Here is a 21,564-nt window from a genome sequence, read left to right on the forward strand (position 1 = left end):
CAGGATGGTACATCTTATGTGCCACCCGCACAAGAGCCAGTCCAGGGGCCCTGGCAACGATCTCACTTGGCTTGCCGGGTCTTCTCAGGAAATAATTTTTATTTACTAGAATCTTATATTTGATTAGATATTTCAGTTCAATACCCAGTTGTTTCCAATAAAATGGATTTTTCTACACATTTGTTGTGTAAAAATCCTTTAAGTACTCAACTGAGATTTTATATTTTGACAAAATTTTAATCAAGATTCTTATACACAAAATACACATTTGTGATTTTTTTTTCTTTTTAAACGCTTATTAACTGAAATGTTTCTTTGTATCTACTTTTTTGTTAACTGTAAGGTGGGTGCGCAGGTGGATTAAACCCTAATATCTATGTCATTAATGTTTTTTTTGTCTGAAAACAGGTTTTCGGATGAATGCATCATCATGGCCAATATTTTTACAGAAGACTTTAAATGGGGCTGAAATTGCCCCGGAAAAATGTTTCAAATCAGTAGGTGTAAAATTTTTTTTATCATCATCATCATCATTATCATCACTGTCATCACCATTATCGTTATCATCACCATCACACTATAATTGTCACCACTATCACCTTCCTCATATTTTGGAGGATTTTTCCCCACCAAATTAGTGTTTAGTTCTGGTAAGTGTGATGGGATCAGTGGTTAATCTACTGATTGACTTTGCCTTTCATCCTTTCGGGGTCGATAAATTAAGTACCAGTTGCATACTGGGGTCGATCTAATCAACTTAACTCTCCCCCCCCCCCAAAAAAAAATTTGGGGCCTTGTACCTAGAGTAGAAAAGAATATTTGTTGTTTGGAATTTAGGAAGATTTTCTTCTAGTCACCCTTAACATATGAGACTGCAATAATTAACCTGTCATGAGACACATGATATCACATAAATTGTATTAACCTTGGTTACATTCATTTTGGAGTAAGTGAAGAACTCTAATGTAAGGGAGGTAACTCTAATCCCTTCTTCATTACAGGACTGGCCTTTTTGACTGGAATAGTTTTCAGTACCACTATGTCTTACTGCACTTTTAGTACCATCACCTCTGGATACCCTTCCGAGTACCATCACTTCTGGGTACCCTTTTAATATCATTAATTTTACTATCATTATTGTTTTTATAATTGGTTTTTCATGTCCTCAATTAAATGGGCTTGAAATATTGCTTCTTCCATGATTTTTTGAATTTCTAATTATTTCCAATACTGTTGAATTTCCTTAGTCCTTGGCTTCCTCCTGAAATTAACCATCATTGATTAAAAATTCTAAATAGATACCATATTAGATGGCATGGCCATATTAGACACACTCCATTTTCAGCAGTGCATATTCAGGTAAAAATGTTTTTCGTGTATCGAAGAAGCAAGGCCCAACTTCATATATAGGACACAGGGTCATTTTTTGAGATATCTGTTTTGGACAAAAAGTGTGTCTTATTTGCCATCAAATTTGATTGGTCCCTCCCTTGCTTCAACTCTGCAACCCTTGTCATACTGACATGACCTCGCTAGTCTTATTCTTTTCTGTCATCACTATCACAGGAAGTGCTTTGAAGAACATTCTCTTAGTTCCGAATCACTTTGTGCCAATTCACCTGACTTGAAACTCAGTGTCTTCATCCAAATGCTGTTGTGCTTATACAAATAACTCTCTTTACTCTTTTACTTGTTTCAGTCATTTGACTGCGGCCATGCTAGAACACCGCCTTTTAGTCGAGCAAATCGACCCCAGGACTTATTCTTTGTAAGCCTAGTTCTTATTCTATCGGTCTCGTTTGCTAAACCGCTCAGTTACGGGGACGTAAACACACCAGCATCGGTTGTCAAGCAATGGTGGGGGGAACAAATACAGACACACAAACATATACACACACATACATGTGGTTGGTAAGCAAGCTACTTACCACACAGCCACTCCTCAGAATTAATTAAAATAAAGATGTATTTCAACAGAAATATGGTAACATAAGTGTTAAAGTTACTGATATAAGCATAGGTGTGGCTTTGTGGTAAGAAGTTTGCTTGCCAACTACATGGTTCTTGGTTCAGAACTGTGTAGCACCTCGGGCAGGTGTCTTCTACTATAACCTCAGGCTGACCAAAGCCTTGTGAGTGGATTTAGCAGACGGAAACTGAAATATATTTATATATGTATGTAGGTGTATGTGGATGTAAGTATCTTTGTGTTTATCCCCAAACACTGCTTGACAACCGGTGTTGGTGTGTTTATGTTCCTGTAACTTAGCAGTTTGACAAAAGAGACTGATAGAATAAGTACCAACCCTTATTAAAAAAAAATAAGTACTGGGGTTGATTTGTCTGACTAAAATTCTTCAAGGCAGTGCCCTAGCATGGCTGCAGTCTAATGATGGAAAGAAGTAAAAAATAAAATGTGATGGCACATGTACCAGTGGAGCACCGTCCAAGCGTGGTCGTTACCAGAGCAGCTGTCTGGCTTCTGTGCCGGTGGCACGTAAATAGCACCATTTGAGCGTGATTGTTCCCATCGTTGCCAGTGCCGCTGGACTGGCACTTGTGCAGGTGGCACGTAAAATACACCATTTCGAGCGTGGCCGTTGCAAGTACTGCCTGACTGGTCTTCGTGCCGGTGGCACATAAAAGCACCCACTACATTCTCGGAGTGGTTGGCGTTAGGAAGGGCATCCAGCTGTAGAAACTCTGCCAAATCAGATTGGAACCTGGTGCAGCCATCTGGTTCACCAGTCCTCAGTCAAATCGTCCAACCCATGCTAGCATGGAAAGCAGACGTTAAACAATGATGATAATGATGATGATGATGATGATGATGATGATGATGAACAGCTCCGTAAAATTTGTTCCATTAAAAACCAGAATTGATATTTTTCTGTTATGATTGAACACTCTTTCTGCTTCTGTGTCTCTTAATGGTTTATAAATATAAAGTTAAAATTAAAATTTTTGATTAAATTTTTAGGAGCCGCCTTCTCCACATTCAAATGACTTCAAGGTTGGAATGAAACTTGAAGCAGTTGATAGAAAGAATCCACAATTGATCTGTCCAGCGACGGTCGGTGCGGTGAGCAACGACCAGATATACATCACATTTGATGGTTGGAGAGGAGCATTTGACTACTGGTGCCGTTTTGATTCCAGAGACATTTTCCCTGTCGGTTGGTGTGCCAAAAGTGGTCATCCATTACAACCTCCTGGACAGAAAGGTAATTTTTTCTTTCATTCATTTCCTGCTTTGTACTGCTTCTTGTGGATTGTGCTGCATGATTTGATGATTCAAAATTGCATACAAAATAAACTGCACACTTGTGCAGTGCCAGTCTGTAATCAACTGCTATAATCTAATTTGTAATTACCATTCTACACTCATCGATTAGTAAGCTGAATATTAATTTCTAACAAACACAAATTAAATTGTCATTAAATTCCAGTATAGTTAAACAAATATTTAGTGAAAAAATAGTGGATTTTAAAATATATAAAAAAGACAATTTTTCAAATGAACACCTTGGTGAACATATTTTGATAATAGTGGGATTAACAGATTCTGAGTAATAAATTACTTTTGGTTAACGAATTACTTGACTGACCAACTACTATAGTTTTATAGTATTAAAGTATTTGACTCTTAGTAATCTGAAAATAAATATATGATATTCATTTTACCAAGATTAAGTTTATGCTTTTAACCCAGAATAATTGTTTCCATCTATTTTTATTTTCGCTGGAGAAAGAATATTGGAGGAGAAATATTTCCAATCACAGCTTCAGTTATTTCATCTTGTTATTTCTAATTATTATAGGGTCCCGTCCCTCCCTTCTGCTTAACATTTAATATGTTAACAGTGTCTGCCCTTCTTTCTTTCACCCTTTAGTATTTAAACCAGCCATATTCAGCCCTGATATTCTACCTGTTTTATGCTCAAAACAGCCAGATCCAGACTCACACACCTACTCTACAGTGTTAGATAATAAAAAAAAAAAGTTACTGTCACATCATTGAACTCTCAAATCTACGAGATAATATACAGTTGAGTCAAAACAATGTGAATAAATAAGAATTGCATTTGACAGAATGGTTCAGTCCCACTGCGTGGCATCTTGGGCAAGTGTCTTCTACTATAGCCTCGGGCCGACCAAAGCCTTGTGAGTGGATTTGGTAGACGGAAACCGAGAGAAGCCCGTCGTATATATATATATATATATATATGTGTGTGTGTGTGTGTGTGTATATATTTGTGTGTCTGTGTTTGTCCCCCCAACATTGCTTGACAACCGATCTTGGTGTGTTTACGTCCTTACGTAACTGAGCAGTTCAGCAAAAGAGACCGATAGCATAAGTACTAGGCTTACAAAGAATAAGTCCTGGGGTCGATTTGCTTGACTAAAGGCGGTGCTCCAGCATGGCCGCAGTCAAATGACTGAAACAAGTAAAAGAGAGTAGAAGAGAGCACCATGCCCACACACGTATATATATATATATATATATATATATATATATATATATATATATATGTATAATAATATAGGGTAAAATTAGTAGTCAGTACGTAAAAAAACCTTTTAGGTAATTTATACAAAATATTCTATAATTATGCATATAATTATAGAATATTAAGCTATGGACACATAAGAGGTGCAGCAATATCAAAGGCAGGTTAACTAGGAAGTTAGTTTTTGTATGTGGCAGATGTTCAGGTGCAATAAACACTGAAAATATGCAGAAAACAACTTCTGTCTCATTCCAGGGAGAAAAACTAGAGGTAGTTGATAGCTTCCGCTATCTGGGTGACCAAGTTAGTAGTGGGGGTGGGTGCACTGAAAGTGTAGCTGCTAGAATAAGAATAGCCTGGGTAAAGTTCAGAGAGCTCTTACCTCTGCTGGCGACAAAGGGCCTCTCGCTCAGAGTAAAAGGCAGACTGTATGACACGTGTGTACAAACAGCCATGCTACATGGCAGTGAAACATGGGCTGTGACTGCTGAGGACATGCGTAAGCTCGCAAGGAATGAAGCCAGTATGCTCCGATGGATGAGTAATGTCAGTGTGCATACTAGACAGGGTGTAAGTACCTTGAGAGAAAAGTTGAACCTAAGAAGCATCAGTTGTGGTGTGCAAGAGAGACGATTGCGCTGGTATGGTCATGTGGTGAGAATGGATGAGGATAGCAGTGTGAAAAAGTGCCACACCCTAGCGGTTGAGGGAACCTGTGGAAGAGGCAGGCCCAGGAAGACCTGGGATGAGGTGGTGAAGCACGACCTCCGAACTTTAGGCCTCACCGAGGCAATGACTTCTGACCGAGACCTTTGGAAATATGCTGTGCGTGAGAAGACCAGGCAAGCCAAGTGAGACCAAAATCCAAGGCCTCTGCCAGGGTCAGGGATAGACCAAAGTCCAAGGCCTTGCCAGGGATGTAGTCAGCCCACTTATGCGTAACATTCTTTCTTTGGATACTAAACTCTGCTTGCGAAAACCTGTTGAGGCAAGTGAAATCGAGATCGAACTAAATTTGTAGACTGGCACCCATGCCAACATCTTCATTGAACACTAAACTCGGCTTGTGAAGACCTGTTGGGGCAAGTGAAAGCGAAATCATGATGGCACCAGTACCAGTAACTCACTAAGAGCACTGTCCGAGCGTGATCGTTGCCAGAGCACCATCTCCCGGGCTTCGTGCCGGTGGTACGTAAATAGCACCATTTGAGCGTGACCGTTACCAACGTCGCCTTCCTGGCACTTGTGCCAGTGGCACGTGAAAAGACATTCGAGCGAGTTCATTGCCAGTCCCGCTGGGCTGGCTCCTGTGCAGGTGGCACGTAAAATACACCATTTTGAGCGTGGCCATTGCCAGTACCCCCTGACTGGCCTTCGTGCCGGTGGCATGTAAAAGCACCCACTACACTCTCTGAGTGTTTGGCGTTAGGAAGGGCATCCAGCTGTAGAAACTCTGCCAAATCAGATTGGAGCCTGGTGTAGCCATCTGGTTTCACCAGTGCTCAGTCAAATCGTCCAGCTCATGCTAGCATGGAAAGCGGACATTAAACGATGATGATGATGATATATACGACAGGCTTGTTTCAGTTGCCATCTGGCAAATCCACTCACAAGGCTTTGGTCGGCCTGAGGCTATAGTAGAAGACACTTGCGCAAGGTGCCTTGCAGTGGGACTGAACCCGGAACCATGTGGTTGGGAAGCAAGCTTCTTACCATACAACCACAGAGCAATCCATTTTCTACTAATGTTTGTTCTGCCATGAACAGACATGTGCATTGTTCAGCGATCATCTTTTACAGAACCCTTAGAGACCATATACCAAATGTTTGGTATTTACAGTACAAATCATTGTATTCGTTATTTTAGTAGCTGAGCGTTTGTTAAAAATCATTACAATTTGGAACAGTATTGTAATATATTTCAGATGGCAGACAAGTTTCAGGGTCTTTTTTTGGTTGTAAAAGAAACCTAGAGTAAATACATGCACACACGCGTCGCACATGTGTTTGCATGCGTAGTTATCAAGTTTTTAATCTAGGAGGCTCTACACTTTTACTTGTTTCAGTCATTTGACCGCGGCCATGCTGGAGCACTGCATTTAGTCGAGCAAATCGACCCCAGGACTTATTCTTTGTAAGCCTAGTACTTACTCTATCGATCTCTTTTGCCGATCCGCTAAGTTACGGTGACGTAAACACACCAGCATCGGTTGTCAAGCGATGTTGGAGGGACAAACACAGACACACAAACATATACACATACATATACATATACATGACGGGCTTTTTTCAGTTTCCGTCTACCAAATCCACTCACAAGGCTTTGGTCGGCCCGAGGCTATAGTAGAAGACACTTGCCCAAGGTGCCACGCAGTGGGACTGAACCTGAAACCATGTGGTTGGTAAGCAAGCTACTTACCACACAGCCACTCCTAAATATAATTTTTTTAAAAACCATTTTCAAATATTCTTAAAACCACATTCATACAGTAAAGAAGAATTGGGGCATTAATTTGTTGATTATGGGTGCTCATTGAGTCAAATTTTAAATATTTGAGTAGGTTTTGTTTAAAAAAAAAAATCAATTATTTTGTATATGGCTGATTGATTAGTGATAATTGAGAAATAGATGTTTATTGGATTGATCAGTACACTTCTAATGAAATATTTCTTATTCTATATTAAAATCTATGACCAACCAATAGATTGTAACATTATGCCTTAAATTTCTTCAAATCTTCCCTATTTATATTTAATATGTGCCAAATAACTTTGTAAATCCCTTCAATGATCAGATTAAGAATTTTAATCTCAATAAGAGTATCACAGGGCTTGTTTTTTTCAGTAAGTAGTCAGATATGAGGCATAGTATTTATTCATTATCCCACTTTCTTAATTCTTCGTTTTACCAGTTGATCTATTGCTAATCCACTTTTTATCTCTTCTTCCTCTGTTACTCAGACCTAACATATATCAATATACTCTTTTCTAATACTAAATTCAGTTAAAACTTTGACATATCTCTTTATTTGTCTTTGCTCTCGGTCTTTTAGGAAAATATTTCGACATCTTTTTTTTTTTTCTTTTGCAATTAACTATCTAATAAAATTGTTACAGTTGATGGATGGTTCTTCCATAGAATATTAAAGTAACCTGTTTAAAATTCAATAACTATTTGAGTAATTAAGGAAAGAGAGAAAGAATTTCATTTAAAAAACTGTAAATTGGATTAATGTTATTATAATAATTTAACATTATGTAATGGAAAGTGGATTGGCTTTTTTTTGATTTAATAATAATAATAATTTGAAATTTAACTTTAACTTTTAAAACCCTCTCCTAACTAGTGTTGAATATAAAATAAATTTATTTCATTATTTAACAAATTTGTTACTATGTTACTTAACCTTCTTCTTACCAAATTTCTGTTGAATTAACTTTTGCTTCAATTAATTTTGAAAATAACAAAGAATTTAGTAAAATAATTTTGCCATTATTAATCTGGGACCTGGAACATAAATTAGCATGAAGTTTTATCAAAAGGTTTTAATTTAAATCACTTTTAAACAAGATGTTTGGTATCATAAAACTAGAAGTAGTCTCAAGCAGGTTCGTTTACAAGAGTTGTTTGAATTGAAATCTCTAAACTTCATAAAATATATGAGTTTTTTTAAAAAGAATTTTATGGTATTTTAGAGGGTGTTCATTCACAATTTAAACATCAAATCAATTTAATATTTTATTTCATAGTTTAAATCTTGAAAGTAAAATTAACTCCTTTTCATTCCTCTCACAATTTTTTCATTTTTCATTTTTATTGAAATTTAAAATACATTTCTGAATTTAAATTTGTTTCCTGTGTTCATCTGCTTTGTATATTCGTTACTAATTTCAAGAAATGGTCTTAATTTAAAAAAAAAAAAAAAAATTATCTTTATTTTTTTAACTTTAAACTTCATCCTTTTAAATGCTATGAAAATTGTATATGACTGTTTTTTTTATTTTTTATTTTTTTTGTTACCTTTTAACCAATGGCCTGGCACTAGATAATATAATGAGACAGGAGTTAATTAATTACTAACAGTTCTTAACTTGAGAGCAATAAACATTACAAAAGAATATATACACACAAATACCTTTTTAACTAAACATTTTCAAACTGTAACAATGGAGCAAATTCTTGTAGCGATTTTAACCCTTTACCTTCACCTAAAGCAGCTTCTCGTAGCAGTTCTGTTTCTACCAATATAAACTAAAATTACTATCTATATTGTTTACTTGACTCTTGTCTTTTTATCTTCTCACTATACTAATAATATTCATTGTGTCAGTTTTGAAACCTTCTGTGATATCTGTTTTGGTCCATTTATGTAGCAAAATATTTATTATTATTATTATTATTATTATTATTATTATTATTATTATTATTATCATTATTATTATTATCCTTGTTTATATGGTTGTTTATGCACTTTATACAATGCATGCCTGATCAGATTTGGTTATAAAACTTATATCTAAAATTAGTTACATGTCATTTGGAAGGTGTGAAAAAGCCATTTACTTAGCACATTTGATTTTCAGTTTATATTATTATTTATTTATTAATTTTTTTTATTTTTTTTTCCTTTCTACAAGCTGTGTTTAAAATATGTTAGTTTTTAGCCTAGCTTTGGAGTTCTTGAGCATGCTGGAGTTGATTACCTGTTATTTACAGTACTTACCCACTTTCAAAATTGCTCCACGCGATCATTTACACATTTTTATACCACAAAAAAAAAACCAAAAAAAAACCCCAAAAAAACAAAAACATTTCATTGTTTTAACCCTTTCATGTTTAGAGCTGCCAGTAATCCGTTCGTATCTTCTTACTACTAATACAGTGCAATAAAATAAACTGCCTTACTGAAACTGGTTCAGACCTCGATTAAACTAACCATTATTTTTACCACTACAACCACTTTACCACCTTCTGACGATACCTTGTCTCAGTTGTTTTACAAAACAAGGAGAAGTAATAACGAAAGTGTTAAAAAAAAATGTTTTCCTTTAAAAGAGGTTTGAACCACTTTGAATAAAGCAGTTAAAAATTGATATGTATATAAGTAACGAGTGAAAACTGCAGTGGCTACTACAGGCTGTGAGACACGAGAAAATTAAAAGCAAATATATCTTATTTTTTCTCAATCCTGATACTATACAGCCTTCATAGCTGACTTTCTCTATGCACAATAGTATTTCCATAACCCAACGCCTTTTTATATATACATATATATGTATATATACATATATATATATTTAACCACCTCACGTACAGGATGCCATTTCCATTAGACTTCAAATGCAGGAAATTACTAATTGGTTTTATTGTACATTTTTTGATACTTCTGTCGGTCTGAAACTTAATTCTTGAAAGGTGAATCATCTTTCATAGCCGGTCCCTAAAACATATTTTTCTCACTATCATCCCTGATGATGTGTTTAGAAACCCTGGCATCTACTTATGTTTGGGGATTTTTTCCCCCCACCTCTTTCTGCCTACTAGTTTTCATGCTTTTACCCAGCAATGAAGTACATTACTCCCTTACAATTTCACCACGATTTAGAAAAATATTCCCTTCACCCTTTCTAGGATCTTCGAATCCTCTTGCCATAATACATATCATTTAGAATCTTCTACAGACTTTTCACGCACAATTATTCCGGTTTTCTTATGAATAATCCTGTTTTTAATAATTGTATTAACCGTGTAAAAAGAATTAATAATTTATAACTCCCAAAATTATTTTATTTTGAATTTGCTTGTTGAATTCTTTGAGTGAATATATTCTTTTGAGTTTTAGTTTTTGCCTCATTTTAAGAATTTTTGTGATATCTATTTTAAAAAAATGTTTAAAATAGAAATAGCAAGATAAGGGGGGGGGGCATTAAATTCACCTAAATGATATTTAATTCTTATCATATTTTTGTAATATTTAAGTAATATTTTAAAAGTAAAAATTTGTAAGTAGTCTTCTGCATATATCAAACTATGTGTACTAGCTTAAAAAAAAACATCACAACTAAGTCTTATAATCCCTTTGTTTTTAAGCTGAAATTATTTCTATTTGTAAACTTTTAGATTTCCTTTAATCATTGATAATCTCTGTAATAAATCTCTCTATATAATCTCTATAATAATGCTGCTTTAATTGGTAGCATATAATAATCAAGTGTGCCAGGCCCTTTCAAAACAGTTTCTTAAACCTTTCGTTAAAAAAAAAAAGACTAATAATAATAATAATAATAATAATAATAATAATTCTGAAGTCATGTGCCGAGTAGCTCACTGTGGTTGATCATTTCTGACTCATAGGCACGTCGCAGTACAAATTGAACAAGGTGATAAAGCACCAACCCATGGTGCTGAACCTGCCGGCTCCTGGAGCATCATCGGCCAGTCAAGTGACCACCCCAGCCACAGGCCCTGGGGGTGGGGGGCAGTCGCGCTCATCTATTGCCAGTCCCTCCAGCCCTGACCGACAGCTCTCCCCACGAGAAGCCCATTCCCCGGTAGTCATGATTACAGAACCAGATACAAGTTCTACACATAGCAGCACCACAGGTCAGTAAATCCTCTTCAGTTCTTAGCACCTGTTGACACCCCCATCATTGGATTTAAGGCCATTCCAATTGGACTTCTGTAAAGCTGTGCTTCCTTCTTATCCATTCCACCCATATTGCTCACACTTTCACTGATGTAAATGACGAGTAACTTCTAACTCCTTCAACACAATTTGATTCATTATTAACATTTAATTAACTTTTTCAATAGTGAAACGAGCAGATTTTCATCTGTAACACTACTATTCAAAAAGTTAATTCTTGTATGCTCAAGAAATTCCAAATTTGAGTTTTAGTTGACATTATAAAAACAGTATAATTGATCTTTTTTTTTCTTCTTTTCCCCCCCTCAGTGTTTTCTGTAAATACCTAATTTAATTTTCTGTCTTTTTTTTTTCCTCTTTCTCTCTCTCTCTCTGGCTTAATTTATTAAATTCATTATCAAGATTGTTTTCTCGTCCAAACTCACTCCAAATATATTGATTATAAAACAATATTGTATATAATTGACTTCCTGTTAAATGTTTAGTTGAATATTTTGATATTTTTCCTTAAACTGAAGTTATTCAGTCTTACCATTCCTCCTAGTATTTAGCTTTATGCCAAAATGGTAAACATTAACAAAACCAAATTGCATTTATTCTATATTTCTGTAAATTGAATAACTCATTTAATTAAAAATTCATTTTCTTTACTAAGAATATATATCTGGTTTAGTTCCCAAATTTGTTAAGCAGCCTGCTTGTTTTTTTTTTTGAAGCCCAAATATATGTCTCTGATCAATGGGTTTTTATTTATTGTAGTGTGTGTCTATATCAACCGTTCATGTAATCCTGGAAGTTACTTGAATCCTCGTAAGGTGCAGCAGCTCCCTTTACATTATGGACCTGGCACATTACATAGAGTTTTACGGGAAGTGGCCCAGGGCTGCATTGAATGTGGAAACCACGAACAGACAGTCTTCAATCTTTTGAAGGATGGAACTAGTAAAATTATTGTTACAGGTAAACATTTAATATTATTATTACTAGTATTATCTCTCATACATAGTTAACCCTTTTGTTACCATATTTCTACTGAAATACACTGCCTTCATCTCAATTAACCGTGAAAATAATGAAAAAATTTACTAAAATAACTTTTTGTTATTAACTCTTTAGCCATATCATGTCCAAATATCCTACCTGTTTTATACCTAAACTGACCAGACCTAGCTTCTCACACTCTGCGATGTCATTCAAGGCACTGCCTGGAAATGAACTTGCAATCTTGGGGTTAGTAGCCCGTGCTCTTAGCCATTATGCTATATATATGCCCAGTTTGACAGGATCTGACAAGTCTGAGGACTGCATTGTGCTCCAATATTGACATTGGAGCATAATGCAGTCCTCAGACCGCAGTTCCTATAGCTGGATGCCCTTCCTACTCTCTCATAACTTTAGAGATGATGAGGACGAGTTCTTGTAACAGGTGCCATGTAAAAGGCATCTGTGGTGGTGCCATGTAAAACGCATCCAGTACACCCTGTAAAGTGGTTTATATTAGGAAGTGCATCCAGCTGTAGAAACCATACCAAAATAGACAATCAGAGCTTGGTGCAGCACTCCAGCTTACCAGCTCCTGTCAAACTGTCCAACCTATGCCAGCATAGAAAATAGACATTATACAACAAGGATGATGAAAACAAATAAAACTGTGTAATATGTATTGATCTTATTTTTTTTATTCCTTCATCCAACCTAATGCTTTTTGTATCTATTTAATTATTTTATAATTTCTAATTTAAAAACGTTTTAATTTACTCTCCAGTTGTCTATCATTATTTTTGTTTTGTTTTATTCATTTAAAATTTTCTCTGAATTTTTCAGCAAATAATGGAAACAAAACTTACACCAAACGCCTCCCATCAGCATTCAAAATCTCTGATTTCTGGAGCTACTTAGAAGGTATGATGGAAGAGCTTGGCTGTTGCGAGAATTTCCTATCCAGCCAACCTTTAGAAGGTCGATGTTCAAAGTGCCTCAAAGTTAGCACTCATCGTATTAAAATAGGTATGGATCATTCAATCTCACTCAAAATATCTTTGTTTTCTTTCAGATATGATTCCTGTTTTGGTGAGGTTTTTTTTTAGATTGTTCATACGCCAACAGTCCTTTTTCATTCAACCTTTAACCAGCACCCGTGGCACGTAAAAAAACACCTTTTTGAGCGTGGCCGTTGCCAGCACCGTGTGACTGGACCTCGTGCCGGTGTCATGTAAAAGCACCCACTACACTCTCGGAGTGGTTGGCGTTAGGAAGGGCATCCAGCTGTAGAAACTTTGCCAGATCAGATTGGAGCCTGGTGCAGCCTTCTGGCTTGCTAGTCCTCAGTCAAATCGTCCAACCCATGCTAGCACGGAAAGCGGACGTTAAACAATGATGATGATGATGATGATAACCCTTTAGCATTTAAACCAGCCACGACAGGCCCCAATATTCTGCCTGTTTTATCTTCAAGCTGATCAGATCTAGCTTCTCACACCTACTCTACAATGTCATTCTATAAGTAAGCAGTCACATTGTGTGTGTGTGTGTGTGTGCATAAAGAAGTGCACACAAAGAAGGTGGAACTTGTGGAAGAGGGAGACCCAGGAAAACACAGGACAAAGTATTTAAAGCCAATCTCAAAACGCTGAGCCTTATGAAGGAACTGAGAAAGGACCAAGATACTTGGTGCCTGACTGTAATCAAGAAGACTCACCCACCCACCACAGCAGAATTGATATCCTAAAACCATCTTGGTAATTCTTGTTCATAAGGGCTTCTGCCTTGTTAACCTTTCTCCCCCACACCTACATTTCATCCATGTACAACAGAGTTCGAGGACAATCTGTACCATGTGGGTTTTCGCTCCTTTACCATAGCAACAACCCCAATACTTTTTGATCAGACCACGTAGTTTACAAAATTCATGGCCTGCATTTTCTTTCGTATTTTATGCATAGAAGAAGACAGTCCCGAACCTCGAGAATCTCGTCACCATAAAGCTCCACGGCGCAGGTATTCCAATGAATCTATTGACAGTCAGAAAGGCATTCGCATGCACAAAATCCAAAGAAAAATGTCTGCTTATGAGGCTGAAGGTTAGTATCAACTGGTACAAAAAAAGAAAATAAATTAAGAATATTTCTGTGGGTTTTCTGAAACTATATATTTGTTCTTCACTCATTTATTATTGTTCTTGTTACCTCCGCCTTAGCGATGGCGGAGGTATTGTTTTCAGTTGCATTTGTTTGTTTGTCTCTGGACAAAGATATCTCAAGAACTCCCTCGGTGTAAAAGGTAGACTGTATGATGCCTGTGTGTGAACAGCCATGCTACACAGCAGTTAAACATGGGCTGTGGCTGCTGAGGACATGCACTGGCTTGAAAGATGTGCAATGTCAGTGTATATGTTTGACAGTGGAAACGTCTTGAGAGAAAAGTTGGGCATAAGAGGGATCAGATGTGGTGTGCAAGAGAGACAACTGCGCTGGTATGGTCATGTGATGCGTATGGGTGAAGATCTCCAACTGTGGAGGGAACCTGTGGAAGAGGTAGACCCAGGAAGACATGGGATGAGGTGGTAAAGCATGATGTTTGAATGTTGGGCCTCATGGCGGCAATGACAAATGATCGAGACCTTTGGCAATATGCCATGCTTGAGAAGATGACCCATCAAGCCAAGAGAATTTGTAGTTCTGGCAGATATTGGTGTCATGCAACTGGCACCTGTGCTTGTGGCACATCAAAGCACTCATTACACTCTCAGAGTGGTTGGCGTTAGGAAAGGTGTCCAGTTGTAGAAACCATGCAAAATCAGACTGGGGTCTGGTGCAGCCCCTCAGCTTACCAGCTCTGGTCAAACTGTACAACCCATGCCAACATGGACAACAGACGTATGATGATGAGGATGATGATGATGATTGCTTCTGATAGGACCCTATGGAGGAGATGTCTGTGGACTCCACCCCCATGACCAGTCCAGGAATAATGAGTGGAAATAATGGTTGGGTGGATGGATAATCTCATTCCAAAGACAGCCAACACAATATCAGTGTTAGTTTGAATGTAATCCTTCAACCACTGCACTTCTAAATTCTATTGTTGCAAGTTTCTTTCCCCATATCCTATTAGTTTCTTTATCATTTCTTCTAATTACAGCGAGCTCTACGACATCAGACCACAGACCCCACAAAGTCTCAACCGATCCCTCTGATTGGTCTATTGATGATGTAATCAATCACATTTGTGACACAGACGCAGCTCTCAAACCACACACAGAAATTTTCCGGAAACATGTAAGTTTCATCCTTTCTTTTCAAACTTTTCATCTTCATAAGATGGCAAAGGGCCTAAAGCTACCTATTTCTGTCTGTTCATATTTAAGTCCAAAATAGCAACATAAATCTTGTTATTCTTACATTAACCCTTTAGCATTCAGATTACTCTATTAAATGTATTGCTTATTTATTCACATTCTTTTGAATATAATGCATGATTGCATTATCTCATAGCTTCAACGTTTTGCTGATGTATTTGATTATTTTTAAAATGACATTGTCGGATAGATGTGAGAGGTCAAATCTGGCCAATTTGAAGTTAGAAAAGGGAGATTAATTAACATTTTCTTTTTGTCTCATTTTTGTTGCTATTTTCATTGGTTTAATGCCTGGTCTTGTTTGTTTCTTTTAGGAAATTGATGGTAAAGCCCTCCTGTTGCTCAACAGTGATATGATGATGAAATACTTGGGATTAAAACTAGGACCTGTTCTAAAGTTGTGTAATATTGTAGACAAGTTGCGAAATTCAACGGGAGCATCTGGAAGCAGTGGCCGAAAATGAAATGGTTTTTTGTTTTTGTTGTCTTTCATCTTCTCATTTCCGCTGGCTCTATCTTCCATTGTAGTGCCTCTTTTCTAAGCAACACTATTTTCTTGAATTATCAGCAATACTAACTACTTATCAACCCACAATTAACATAGAATGTGGATTGTCTGCATTTCACAATGATGATAATAACAACAATAATAATAATAATAATAATAATAGTAGACGTGGATTGTCTACATCTCACACCAAGCTCACTACATCAGCTTTCTCAGCTTCGCCATTGAACTGATGCACAGAGGTTTCTCATAAAACTGGGGAGAGGGTTTTCTAAGTATTTTTTTTTTTCTTAGTTTCATCAAAGACACACACACACACACACACACGCACTCAGAGACACACATTAGCAAAGTTTGTCGACGACTCCATTCTATCATCATATTTGTCTTGTAGTAAACAGCATGGTATATTTTGTTATCATTGTTATGAGGGAAGGATGGCTTCCTCCCTAAAACGACAGTGAAAAATGATCCAGTTATCGTTCGGGTCAGTGTATTTTGTTAAGAGCTAACTTCACCCACGACCACCACCAGTGAGGATCACCAAAGTTTATTGCTGTTTAAAAGCAATATAACTAAGTGAATCGTCTGTGAAAACTGAACAGTTTTGAATTTTCTGCTCAACAGGCTATATTACTCAGTTGCACTGCGGCTCAGTAGGCTGTATTATTGAGTTCCGTCTATACTCAGCAGGTTGTACTACACATCTATATACTCAGCAGGCTGTATTATTGAATCCCCTCAGTGTTCAGCTAGCTGTATTGCTCAATCACATTTATACTCAACAGGTTGTATTACTCAGTTATATCTAGACTCAGCCGGCTATATTATTCAGTGACATCTATACTCAACTGCCTGCATTGCTTAGCTACTCAGCAGATTGTATTACTCGGCTGGCTGTGTTACTCAATGGCATCTATTCTACTCAGCAGGCTTTATTACCCAGTTTTGTCTAGATTACTCTGCTATCTGTATTGTTGAGTTCCATCTGTGTTCAGCAACCTGCATTACTCAGTTACATCTATACCCAGCAGGTTATATATACCTCATTTACAAATGACTCATCTAAAACAGGATTACAAATTATACATACATTCAGAAAGAGAAGTAAAATTCTATTGTTTAACTTGATTTTTTTATTCCAATTTACACACCTGTCTATTAATTAACAACAAATGAAACATTTATCAATTTGTAGACCTTTGTTTTTCCCCAATAAATCTGAATTATTTTTTAAATAACTGCTTCTTCTCTATTTCAAGTATTTGAATACTTTAATGAAGGTTTTTTTTTTTTTTTTTCTTAGCTTTTATCTAAGAAAGATGCTGTTCTTTAAATGTGAAGTGTAGCAAGTTACTTGCCCTGCTGTATCTAATGTCCATAACACTTTTCATTGACCAATGCTCAACATTATTTTCTTGAGGCTGAATAATTGAAATCAGTCTTCAGAAATATTCTTCTTCTTCCAAAAGTATTATTAATAGTGTTATGATGTCAACTAGTGCTTTGTCTGCACATGTTTTTGGCATCTTGAATGACAGTTAAATATGGTTTTGCACACACACACACACACACGTCTATAGTTTATTATTTAATAAGTGTAATTCAGTTCCTTGTGACTGTCTTACAAACCCAGAGAAAAGTTAAGCTCTTTGGAGCTGAGTCAAACTGTTATTAAATAACTCATGAAATGTGTGGAGTGTCACTTACTTTGTTTGTCCACTTAGGTGTGTGTATGTATGTGTGTATATATATATATATATGTGTGTGTGTGTGTATGTATATACATGTGTGTGTGTGTGTGTGTGTTTTTCAGTGCCAGTCTTCCTGTGAAACCATCAATTAATATATGTCATGTTAAGAAATACATCTTCATCGGTTTCCCCCGTTCCATTTATGTCTCTCCACTCTTCAACTTGTGGTTCTGTTTCACCACAAGACTTGATATCTGACAAGGAAGTTTAATAACGTGAACAACAACAACAATAATAAAGTACATTTTGTCCTCCTCCTCTTACATCATCATCATCATCATTATTATTATTATTATTATTATTATTTTAAAGTTTCCTGTAGACTTATTTTCTATAAATCTTTTCAAACAGACACTGACAACATTTTAGATGTGTATTAACATGTGTAAAAGTGGTCTGTGTTTTCTCTTTTTCTCTCTTTTTTTTTTTCTTTTTTTCTTCTCAGTAACGGGGGATATTTTTTCCGAGAAAACAACTGCAAAAAAGTGGCCACCACTCCTGTAAACTATAGCTGTCAACCACCACCACCACCATTATCACCTTCACTATCATCATGAACATAATCATTGTCATCATCAGCCATCATCATCATCATCATTGTCATCATATAGTAGTTATTAAACCATCGAGAAAGCTTATGTGAAAATTGCTCACTTACAATTACTGTTGAGTACAAATGACTAGAGACTACTACTACTTCTACTACTACTACTACTACTACTAGAGAAGATATATATCCAATAATAGGCCCCGTTAAGGATTTTATGATACATTTAGTGTATTATTTTGTCTAATATCAAATTCTTCATAAATTCCAGTCAAAGGGGTATTTTTTTTTTTCCTCTTCCCACCCACCCCTTACATTCTTTACAATGCCATTGGAAAGCTGAGTTCTATTATTTTTCTGATTCTGATAAATGGCATAGAATATCCCATTCTGTCAGTTAGTTAACTGAAGATAATATTTATTAAAAAAAATTTTTTAAAAAAAAGAAAGAAAGAAAAGAAAAAGTAAAAAACCATATTTCTTCTCCATTATTCGCTACATTGTTTCTCTGTAAAAGACACAAAACCAGAACGGGAGGCAACAGCAGCAACAACAACAACAGCAGAGGTTGTTGTATGCTGAGGTAAAAAGGTTTTCCTTATTGTACAATCATGTAAATAAATTTTTAATGTGCACTCAAGTTTAGAGTCGTTGTTTATTGATGTTGTTCTTGGCACTGTTGTTATTGTTGTCATTTGTTGTTATTGTTAAGGCAGTGGATTGGCAAAGTTGTTAGTGCATCTGGAATCATCATCATCATCATCATCGTTTAACGTCCGCTTTCCATGCTAGCGTGGGTTGGACGATTTGACTGAGGACTGGTGAAACCGGATGGCAACAACAGGCTCCAATCTAAATTTGGCAGAGTTTCTACAGCTGGATGCCCTTCCTAACGCCAACCACTCAAAAAAACAAATGCTTAGCAGTATTTCTTAAGGTTCAAGTCATGCCCAAGTCAATGCTGCATTTCATTCTGTCAGGGTCGATAGAAATAAGCACCAGTTGAGTACTGAGATTGGTTTAATTGACTAACCTCACTTCCTCCATAATTTCAGGCCTCGTCGTTACTGCACCCGGCAAAATGTTTTTTTTTATAGTTTCAGCTCAGAGCTGCGGCCATGCTGATGCACCACCATTTTGTCCATCTTCACGTTCTGAGTTCAAATTCTGCTGAGGTTGACTTTGATTTTCATCCTTTCGGGGTTGATAAAACAATCATAGCAGGCCCAAACTGAAACACACAGGCTCAGCAACCTTTTAGATATATACTGAAACCTATTTTAAAATAAATACCAAGTCTTGTAAGGGACAATTTGGATCTGCTAAGCTATCTCCCAAAATCCATAAACAATGATACCACTATCGTATCTTTTAATGTGGTAAACCTCTATACCACAATCCCACACCAATATGGACTAGAAGCAATAAATTTCTGGCTTGAGAAATTCCAGACAGAATTGAAAACAGTCTCATCAACTTTCTAGACTTCGATGGCAATATTTACAAACAAATATCTGGGACTGCAATGGGAACAAAAGTTGCTCTGATGCCAATCTAGTCATGGCATACATGGTGGTTCAGATATATGAACAATCTAAATGAAAATATGGCTTGAACTTCCACAAATATCTACTAGAAAACTCGAAACGTTACCTAAATGACTACCTAATCTCATGGACGCACACATTTGAACAACTTACAGATTTCAAAAAACATAATCAACAGTATAAACAATAGGAGCAAGGCAGTGGATTGGGAGACGCAATGAATTTATTATAATATTGTATACAAATTATATAATATTATATTAAATATCAAATGATTCATAGTATGTATAAATTATTAAAATATAAAATATTTATACATAAAATAGGGGTGGGGTGTTGGGCGTATCATGTGGCCATGAGGTGGGGGGTGGGGGCCCAAAAGGTTTGAGAACCTCTGCTGTAGATGGGTTTTATAGGAATTTGACTTATTTCTAGCAGATGGAACGATCCTGTGTTAGAAACTCCATCCCGTTGTCATCATATACGTGGATGATGAGGGAGAGATGTTTACGTCTGTAAATGGTGGCAAGTTAAAGTTGTCTTTTGAGACCCTTTAATCAATGATGAAGGTTGATATATTTTACCTTCGTAAGTGGTTTCGAAATTAGTGTTGACTCATGTCAAAAATTCGTTAAATAGAATGTTTTGTCTCAGTCAAAATGTTATCAGCATATTAGTTTTCAACTGCATCGTTCAACTTGAAGGTCAGAAGAACTTAATTAAGTCTGGTAGATTCTTTAAGTTTAAAGTACAACAAATTGTTGACATTATAAAAAATAAATTCTACTTGCTGTTTGGTAATTGTGTTTCACTGTTGATGACAAACATTCTGTCTTCTTGACATTATCCACGGAGATTTCTTTATCTTTATATTTCAATAAAAAAATATTAACCCTTTATAGAATGTGACAGGAAAATACATCGTACAGAAAATTAAGATAGATTTTTTTAAAACATGCAGGAGAAACCCAAAGTAATGAATTTATCAAAGAAAACTCTCTCCGCAACAAAGATCAGTATACTAGCTAGAGGATTAAAATTTACCCCAACCCCATGAAGACTTAACCAAAATGAAATTAAAGACAATATTTCGGAATTCCGCAGAAAACTACGATTCACAGAATCACTAACTGACTGCAACAACAGGATGAATCACTGGTTAAAAACAGAAGTAATTATCTTACATCTAAATGTAAGAATTAAATACTAGATGACTTCTGCGACCATATCCATACTTTCCATAAGCGAAAAATTAATTCAAACCTCAACAATCTAGAATGGAAATATCTAATTGAACTACAAAACGACAAGGAACTGACAATTAAAGAAGCAGACAAAGGAAGTGTTATAGTCCCGATGGACGCAGAATACTACAAAAACCTAGTGTTATCCATGCTAGAAAACAATACATCCTAAGAAAAAGTTGTAAACAACAAAAAGCAATGAAAAATCTTGTATCCTTGATTCTTCTACATGGAAAAGATCTGACAGAAAAAAGAAATAGATCATATCACGAACTTTAAATGTAAATCTAGTCTCTTTTATGTCTTACCTAGAATACGCAAGAGCAAGATAGTCAACGAAGCCTGCAAACAATCACCAGGCAAATACATAAATATCCAAGCGCCAGAAGACTTAAAGTTAAGACCCATTATAGCTGACCCACCGCCTAAGCAATTTTCTAGACATCCTA

General features: G+C 36.2%; 1 protein-coding gene across 8 annotated transcripts in view; it reads left to right on the forward strand.

Annotated features, from left to right (window-relative positions):
• LOC106877822 (polycomb protein SCMH1) overlaps positions 1-18,964 on the forward strand; it is a 38,949-nt gene extending 19,985 nt beyond the window's left edge. For 2 of the 8 annotated variants that reach the window (XM_014926844.3, XM_014926846.3), the window contains 8 exons: positions 409-497; positions 2,981-3,224; positions 10,867-11,115; positions 11,918-12,118; positions 12,983-13,165; positions 14,101-14,238; positions 15,299-15,435; positions 15,830-18,964. In XM_014926844.3, the coding sequence (XP_014782330.1) occupies positions 409-497; positions 2,981-3,224; positions 10,867-11,115; positions 11,918-12,118; positions 12,983-13,165; positions 14,101-14,238; positions 15,299-15,435; positions 15,830-15,979 (1,391 nt within the window). In that variant the 3' untranslated portion in view covers positions 15,980-18,964. The remainder of the gene's footprint in view (positions 1-408; positions 498-2,980; positions 3,225-10,866; positions 11,116-11,917; positions 12,119-12,982; positions 13,166-14,100; positions 14,239-15,298; positions 15,436-15,829) is intronic. The other 6 variants (XM_014926845.3, XM_089337552.1, XM_014926847.3 and 3 more) reach the window with 3 other exon arrangements.
• Positions 18,965-21,564: the final 2,600 nt, after the last annotated feature.

This window comes from Octopus bimaculoides, chromosome 19, assembly GCF_046866305.1.
Source record: "Octopus bimaculoides isolate indiv1 chromosome 19, ASM4686630v1, whole genome shotgun sequence".
Lineage (NCBI taxonomy): Eukaryota > Metazoa > Mollusca > Cephalopoda > Octopoda > Octopodidae > Octopus > Octopus bimaculoides.